The sequence below is a fragment of the Cyclopterus lumpus genome, chromosome 12 (genome assembly GCF_009769545.1).
Source record: "Cyclopterus lumpus isolate fCycLum1 chromosome 12, fCycLum1.pri, whole genome shotgun sequence".
Lineage (NCBI taxonomy): Eukaryota > Metazoa > Chordata > Actinopteri > Perciformes > Cyclopteridae > Cyclopterus > Cyclopterus lumpus.
This window is the reverse complement of record NC_046977.1, coordinates 6,166,934-6,176,033: the sequence shown is the minus strand read 5'-3', so window position 1 is coordinate 6,176,033 and position 9,100 is coordinate 6,166,934. Positions and strand designations below refer to the sequence as shown.

Below are 9,100 nucleotides of genomic sequence, written 5' to 3'. Positions count from 1 at the left end.
CGTCTTAAAAGGAATCTCACCGAAATAGACGATGATGGGGCCATGAGGCTCATTCGATACGGACACAGAGCGAGAAATATTAAACAAATTCTTGTTTTTATTCATTAAAAAATAGTGTAAATATAACAGCGAGTTCTGAAATGTTCTCCAGGTGTATGATGCTGATGATTCAGCAACCGTGAACATCCTGATCTGCTCTGGTCCATTTTCATTTGATGTTTTTAAGGCACACATCAAAGGGTTCTCTCCGGCCTATATGCAGCTTGCCAAAGATTAAAAGGGAGCGCTTTTAAAATTATATATATTTCCTAGATTTTGGCAATAGCCTTAATAATTTGACTTTATAACTGCGGCCCACTAGAAAGATCTTTAATTAGAACATTTTGCATGAACATCCCTGATTAGCGAGCTAAAAATATTTATGTTGTAAAATTCATTTATTTGATATTTTTCAGGTTACAGTGTAATGTTTTAATGTATTCAGTATCAAATGTTCCATACCTGTGATGATTATAATTTATATATATATATAGTCAGTCCAAACAGAAACAAATCCAAAGGGCTAGACAGGAAATTTAAAGTCCAAAAGATCAGGTTCAAAACAGACACGTAACAAGATCCATATCCCAGGTTTCAGGTAACACATACATGAATACAGATTAGAGAGGCTAGAAAGCAAAGATACAAAGCACACGGCAACAACACAGAACTGGCGTGGAGAGAGTGGAAAAGGGCTGTTTAAATATCTTCAGGGGCTGAGGCGAAAGGAGGCCCAGGTGAGCAGTTGGTCGGGAAAGGTCAGGTGACTGGAACTGAAGGAAAGGTCAAAGGGCATCTGGTCGACAAGAAGAGAATGCCAATGTGTGGCTGGAGGGCAGAATGTGACACATCATGTGTCATCATGAACAGATCGGTAGTTTTGACACCATTTTTTTGGTATGGACATTCATGATGCCCAGAGGATGATTTCCAATGTTTTTAGTGACAATCAAAAATTACCCGACTGACAATTTTGTTCAAACCAAACTTCAAAACATCTGGTTTCCTGGGAAGTAAGTGTATGAATACATCAAGTAGATGCAATAGCAATGTTTTGGTAACCCTGCCTGTGGTACCACTATCGGGCTAGAATAATAATATTACTACTTCTACCACTACCCACTTGGTGGGTGAATATCAATTGATCCTTTCATTTCAAGATAAATAGAATGTCTCTACTCTTTTCAAAAACAAAGATTCTCATTAATACTGAGGAAGTTCACTTAAGGTATTTACGGATTGCTTCAGTGAAGGTAAGAGATTATTTAGTTAATAAAGTCGCAGGTGCAAAATAGTTCAAAAGCTTTTTGGTTTATATTTATTTAAAGTTTTTAAAATGTGATTTTGAGACCAGAAATCAGAACCAAGCTGTCGTTGTTATTGAGGAAACTGAGGCCATTATATTGTGGGAATTTGAAAAGTTGTTGTTTCCAAACGGTTGCTTCATCAAATGAGTGGAAGTGGTTTACTGGCTGGTGTTTGTGCCCCCAGAAGGAGATTTGACTAATATTTTTTTCGATAGTTTATTTAGTTCATCAAGACGACACTCTCATGAACCAATAACCCTTTGGAAAAAATAAAAAACATATATCATGTTAATAAGTATTACCATTTATAATTCATAATTCTAAACCTGATGACTTATAAGGAAGTGTGAAAGGATATTAGACGAACATCTGTAACTGCTTTATTACCTCATAGAATACACCCAAAAGTATGCATTAGCTCATGATAACCAATTTTACCATGTTGCTACTTCATACCACAAAAATATGTTATGGAAGCTGAGACTCCAGACTCCAACAAAAAGTCTCATCCCTTTACGACCAAAACTCACTGAACCAGCAATCGAAGGAGATAAAACATTTTACTTCACTTTATAAAGCCATATGTCTGACCCAAAAGGCCAATTTAGATCATGCCTTTTCTCAAAAAAACCTCTCCAATGTTGCTCTGCTTCATTATATTAGCATCAGTCTGATCAGTGTTACCTTCCTTGTGATAGTGGGATTATTCAAATAGACCGTGTAGTTGCAGACATATTCATTGTGGGCATGTTATTTTCAAGCAGGTCTAGATGACATGACACCTGCCTCTCCAATTGTGGTGTAATTGCTGCCAATAGAATATGTACAAATGTCAACTTCATGTCAACTCGTAAAAAAAGTCAAAGTTTCTTAGGTCAGAATTTTATGGATGATTAAATTCATTTAAAAAATGATGGTTAGGGTTCTTTTTGGGGGGCACACATGGGCCGCTGCTGCGTCATGCGCCGTGTTGTTGTTGTGGCTTTTGACCTGCTGAGCTTGTTTTGTTTACCTCGTCCTTGCTGGCACGTGGGAAAAAAGATGGGGAGGGAGGAGAGGAGGCTGAAGGGGGGGGGAGGGGGGGGGGGGGGGGGGTAGATTAGCACGGCGTCGGTGGCCGGTGTCTCTTTCAGACGACAACAAACACGAGAGTGATTGAGAGAAAAAACGCGCACAAGGCAGAACCCCCATTCGCAGCCGCTCGTCCTCGGCCACCATCAGCGTCTCTCCCGAGCTCCGTGACATCTCCATCCAGACCTCCGGCGTTCAAGCATGTCCCTGTCCGGCTCGCAGACACCAGAGGACGGACTCTACGGTGAGTGACGGGCGCTACATACGAGCCACGCAGGTTTGATGTGCTGTTGTCATATCACGACACGTATGCCTTCACGGTCATGCACACGTGTAGAAAACAGCTAAACGAGATCCCTACGGAAGCCGTTGTGTGTGTGTGTGTGTGTGTGTGTGTGTGTGTGTGTGTGTGTGTGTGTGTGTGTGTGTGTGTGCAGATCGATTTAATTTCCCAATCTCAAATATCAACACAATGGGTAAACAACGAGCCCTTCCAGTTATGATGAGCAGACGTCCTTCCATCGGTGCAGACATGATGACAACAGCATGTCACAGTGACATCAGGTGGGACAGGATGCCACTGAGAGAAGAACACACTGGCCAGGGTAGTTTGCATTGTTGTTGCCACTCACACGTCATTGTGTAAACAGATTCCCTGACTCACCTGTTTGTATCTCTGTAAGCCAATTAAGATGTGGAGATTTCCTGAGCTTATAGCTGCGCTGTGACTCGTGCACATTGCTTGGCACAGAAGGATGCTGGGCAACAATGTTATGGGACCAGGACACGGAGGGACTGTGTATGAAAGGTGACGGGGTGTTCTTGACTTTTTAAAAACGCGAGACAGGGTTATTAATTATAGATCACTATTGCAAACAATAGAGAGGTTTTAAGGCCAATGCTGATATCAATATTTGGACATTTAAAAAAAATTCAGATGTTATATATATTAACACATAACAATCTATCTTGACACTAATCCTTTAGAGTATGTTGTTGTTGTTGTTGTTGTTGTTGTAAGAATTATGACAAAGATATATAGTTAGTGGGACATCTTGAAGTTGTAAAATCATCGTGTCAGTGTTCTGTCCACTTGTCATGTCATGGTGACACGGTTTGCAAATAACCTCCATTTTAATATGTCAATGGAACAATATGCCTGAATTGCGCATTGGAGTTAGCAATTGCCAAAAGAAAATGACAAATGTAGTAGGATTTACAGAGAATTCCAGCTGCTCCCTATTTGTGAACTAAGGGCTACAAAAGTTTCAATTCAAATGTGGCACATTTTTAGCAAAGTTGAGTCTGTCCAGGTCTGTTATGCAATTATTAAATAGTTGGTGACCTCACTAGGATTCTCAAGTCTGGGGGCCATTAAATAGGGGACCTTTTGTTTTCAAATTTTTAGCATTGGCACTATTTATTTTCATCCTCAAATTGAAAATGTCCTTAAAACAGATGCTTGACAACTAATTTAGATTTCAATTAGACACAACATGAGCCTTTGTAACTTCACACAAAGTGTCTTTTTTGGATGTAATTATTCAGTCTGTTGAAAAAGGTGAAACAGATAAAACTATCTCAATATCCCACTACAAAAAGCATAGAAGACATAACCCTCCCTGTCCATTGCAATTTCTGCTCTGTCCCCAAACTGGGAGCAGACATTCATAGCAAATGAATAACAAGCCTGTTGTGCTGCACTTCATTGATTCTTTTCGCATCCCGCTCTTGTCCACATTACATGAAGCTGATTTGGCCGTGTCACAGATGAATATGTAAGGGATTGCGCCACAGAAACTGATTTAGTGCTGCAGAATGATGACAGATAGATAAGTCGGGCAACAAGGCAGTTGTTATGTCATAACTCCCCTCTGCAAAAATAAATAAACAACAAACTAGGGCAATGGCACAGTTCCCCTGCTCTCCCCTCCCTCTAGCTCTGTGCCCACTGATGTCTTTATCCCCTCTGCTGCTTTTTGTGTGATTACAGTGTAAAAAACCTGTGTAAAGTGAGGATTACAGCGGGAAGGATAGATGAGGTGTTGATATTTTGTAAATGCTGCCTGTGTCACAGAGGGATACAGACAGCATGACAAGAGAAAATCAAGGGGAGGAAGGCAGAGGGTGGATGGCTAATCTCTAACAGAAATAAGATCTTACATAAGCAAGCATGCTGTCAGCCTGAGTTAGCCTTTCCTTACTGTTTGGCTGTGTGTGTGTGTGTGTGCATGTGTAAATCTCTTCCTGCTCATGGACCCAATGAACCGGAGTGACCATTCAATCATTCATAGGCTGTATGTGTGTGTATGTGTGTGTGTGTGTGTGTGTGTGTGTGTGTGTGTGTGTGTGTGTGTGTGTTCTCCAAAACTCATTGATTGAGGGACGCAGATTCCGTCTTTGCTCGTTTGTGTGTACATGTGTGTGTGTGTGACACAATGCTGTCCAGCTGGACGTCCGTCATGCGTCCATCGTCTCGCTGGTCATCTGATGTCACGTCAGGACCTCCGCGGTGCTGCGCAAGTCACCACATGTCATCACACACCTGTCCACTCGCTGACCGCTCCACACACGAAGCTGCGGCATTACATAAATAATGTGGCCAATGTGGTTGAAATGATAATATTATTGCAATCGTAGAATTATTCAGAGCAATCCGCGGCGTTCCCTACACGCATCATTCCGTGCCTCATAATAGGATTAGTGGGTTATTCGGGGCAACAAAAGATACAGCGGTCAGGAATGGGGGGAAAAAATATCAAATTAAATGCAGTTTCGTTAATTAATAGAATGCGTTTCATGTGACTTACAAACATATATGAAACATAAAAATAACAGAGTTTGCCGTTATTCCATTCAATTATTCAAACTACTTATCCTATTCAGGCGCTGGATCCGATCCCAGCTGTCATTAGGCGGAGGGTTCACCCTGGACTGGTCCCAGGGCTCATATAGAGACAGACAACCATGCACGCTCACATTCACACCTAGGGGCGATATTAGAGTCTCCAATTAACCTTAAGCTGCACGTCTTTGGACTGTGGGAGGAAGACGGAGAACCCGGAGGGAACCCACGCTGCCACGGGGAGAACGTGCAAACTCCACACAGAAGGACCGCCCGGGATCGAACCCCGTGCCTGTTTGTCATTATAGAATGTTTAACACAGATAACGGCGCTTTGTAAAAAAATTAAATTATGTAGATTTTTTTTTTACTTAATTCATGTCCAGTTTTTGTTTGTAAGTCACCGAACATGAAACACATTCTATTAATGAATGACACTGCATTTAATTTAATATTTTTAATATTTTATCTATTCCCTGTGCCAGGTCTAGCAGAATGTATTGCAAAACAAATGTGACTCAACAATGTGCCTTCGCCCTATGTCAGCTGGGATAGGCTCCAGTGCCCCCGCGACCCTAATGAGGATAAGCGGTATTGAAAATGGATGGATGGATGGATGTGACTCAACACTGAACGATAAGGACTGTAGATGTGTTTACCCTCCTCCTGTTTACTCCTTTTTCTGGCTGCTTGCAGCGTGCCATATGTGCATGAAGCCTCGTCTCTGTCTGCCTCCTCGCTGGCTACCGGAGCATCATTACAAACTCTGCTGCTCGTATTGTTTCCCCATCAGGCTCCTGGGTCGAGCTGGAAGAGCTGATTACAGCCGCCAGCCTCAGGGAGAGTCCGACAGGGCCGCAGGACAGCGTCTCCTCCGGCCTGCAGGGGGAGCTGGAGAGGATCCTTCTGGAGGCACAGCTGGAGTGTGAGAGGAGTAGAGACAGGTAATGGTGCAGTTTGTTTGTGTGTTTTTTTTTTTTTTTATGTTTGTTTTGTTGTTTGGGGGGGGGGGGGGTTTGAGCTGCACAGCGAGGTGTAAGAATAATTTGCACGGTAATGAGTTTCATTCTGTGCTCAGTGGAACTTTGCTTGTTTTTCACAATATGTGTTTACTTTCCCCCGTGTTTGTTTGTTTGTTTGTTTTCACAGAAATTGCAGTCTGTCCATATCTTGTTACTGAACCCACATTGTACATGTCTGTTTGTGGTCCACAGTCCTACACAGGAGGGGACTCCACAGTGCCCCGGTTCCCCGAGGCCCACTAGTGAGCATGACAGTGACTGTATCACCATCCAGGTATTCATTCTGGACACGTTAATATCCATCAGATGGGTTCATCCTCCCTTTTTGTAATCATAAATCCATAACAGATAAATCAGAAAAATGTAGACATTTAAATGTTGTTGTGAAATGACCTCACTGGTGGTTTATTTTTCTTTCCTGCCCACTCCTTTCCCTTTATTAAAGTTGTAACAATCAGCTTGCAGAGATTTGCTTGAGGTCATCATGGAAGTTGTTTGGTTTTATTGATCGGTCCGTCTTTCAGCCGCTGCTCCTTGCTAAATGGTTTGTTCTTTGAGTCCCCCCCCCCCCCCCCCTGAGATTTCAAGTTGATGTAATGTCCATATGCTAAGGTTTCTCTGGTTAAAGTCACTTTCTCTGTCTGGATGTTCTACTGTTGCACATCATCTGATCCCTTCTGCACGTTGCAGGAGGAAGCTGAGCGGCGAGTTGACACGGACTGGGTGTGGGACTGGTCCAGTAGACCTGAAAATATGCCACCAAAGTAAGCCAGCTCTTTTTAAGAGTCAGTTAAGTTGAGTTCACTTTCTTTTAAAGTTATTTACGTTTGCTTTTTTAAACATTTTTATTACTACATCCCTCAGTTATTACAGTATTTGTAAGCACTTGCAAAGACATACAGGTGTTAAACAGTTTAAAAAGGAACAGTAATTTCCTGCCATGAGTTGGATGAGAAGATCAATACCTATGATGTTGGTGCATATGGAGCTGGAGGCTATGAGCTTAGTTTAGCATAACGAGTGAAATCAGGGGAAACCGCCAGCCTAGCGCTCTCTGCCTCCCAGCACCTCTAAAGCACACTAATTAGCATGTTGTATCTGGTTTGTTTAACTGGTACAAAACAAGAATTGTGTGGTTTTATTGGGAGTCACGTGCTGCGACTATGTATTGGTGCAGTGAGTCTATTCGTCACCGGGTCACTTAAGTTTAACTTTCAAATGCTGTGTCTTAAATGTTGTTTATGCATTATACTTTTGAGTGTTGAGGAGCGCATGAATCCCACTCACTTTCTTTTACGCTGCCACGCGTAACGTTTAATCCTCTGCGTTTCAATACGTCTGTTTGACAGGTAGCAGCTCTTAATGGTCTCTCTACTTCGCAACCTTTCTTGCATTCTCGGTATTCTCTCTCTCTCTCTCTTGTGTCCTCATTATCTCTGTTTATTTTCTTTTTTTCCCCCTTTTTCTATCCTTCCTTTGCCCGCATCGCTCTGCATTCTCTGCAGAGAGTTTGTGTTTCAGCACCCGAAGCAGCAAAGCTCCCTCAGCGTGAGGAAGACGGAGGTGATGAAGAGAGGACTCTTCTCCTCCAATGTTTTCCTCATCCTTGTTCCCTCTCTGCTGTCTTCCCACCTGCTCACACTTGGAGTCGGGTGAGACACTCACACACACACACACACACACTACACACACACACACACACACCACGTGCGCGCGCGAACCGGCTTAATATCGGTCGCAGAAACATATCGATGAAAACCCCAAACATGACAGGCCTGCTGAAGCTAGTTTCAGTTGCTAAGCTATGATTGGACAACTGTTGTTTGGGGGGAGGGGTTTTAGCAAATGATCAACTTTCTCTTTCTTACTTTCTCTTTTTAGGTTCTACATAGGAAGGCGTTTGGCCGCTTCGACAACGAGCACGCTGTGACGTCGGCTGTTGCCCAGCTCCCCCCCCCCTTCGCTAACAGCCCGGCCATTAAGGTCGGACTGTTAGCGCACTAATATGCCTCCTTCCTTCTCCGTCATGGGGCAACCTTAGGACCCTGCCTGTCTGTACCTCTTTCTCTCTCTCCATCTGTCTACCCAGCAGCACTCTGCCAGTGTGTCTCTCTTCTCAGCCTCTGCATGTCGTAGAGCCCGTTACCAATGAGTCAGACTGAGGTCATTTTTACTCTCCCGGAGAATAACACTGATCTCAGCCAGCATTATCAGAGAGGAGAGATTGCCCAGATACAAGAGAAAGGAGAGGAATAGTTTTAGCCAGCTAGAACAATAAATCCCTTTGATTGGAGGAGATGAAACCGGTGATTTGGGAACAGCGTGTTCGGACGAAGTGAGAAAGATAAGATGTGGTAGACTTTCGCCCCCAAACCTTCAAAAAAAGCAAAATGTCCTTTGTCAAAATGAATAACCCTCTGTAACACTGAGCTGCTGAGCGCGACTCTGGGGTTTTATCCTGCACTGATGGTGTGTCTAATGTAGAGACTTGTAGTTCGCTGAGTGAATGTAGGAGTGGCTCTGGTTGTGCTTTTTGTCCCGTAAACCAATGAAATATTTGACCATCGACAAAGACAATCATGATCCCATTAAACTTCACTCCTCAAAACCTTTAATGTGCCTCTAGGGTCTTTTATTCTTCTCTTCCAGTCTCATCCTGGCAGTGTTCGCCAGACACATGGTCATCTCATTTAATAAATGCAGGGAAAGTGAAGCACTTTTAGCAAGAGTTACAGAATCAAGCCTGGGCTAGTCATTTATACTGTCTACAATGTATTTTTAGTTTTTGTTAGGAGATTATGTGCAGGCAATCCTAAA

General features: G+C 42.9%; 1 protein-coding gene across 1 annotated transcript; it reads left to right on the top strand.

Annotated features, from left to right (window-relative positions):
* Positions 1–2,419: 2,419 nt before the first annotated feature.
* Positions 2,420–8,895, top strand: zgc:73226 (uncharacterized protein LOC402792 homolog). Its single transcript, XM_034547196.1, has 6 exons — positions 2,420–2,661; positions 6,055–6,205; positions 6,476–6,557; positions 6,974–7,047; positions 7,789–7,935; positions 8,165–8,895. Exons 1-6 carry the CDS (start codon positions 2,619–2,621, stop codon positions 8,211–8,213), a joined length of 546 nt encoding a protein of 181 aa, XP_034403087.1. The 5' UTR covers positions 2,420–2,618; the 3' UTR covers positions 8,214–8,895.
* The last annotated feature ends 205 nt before the right edge of the window (positions 8,896–9,100 follow it).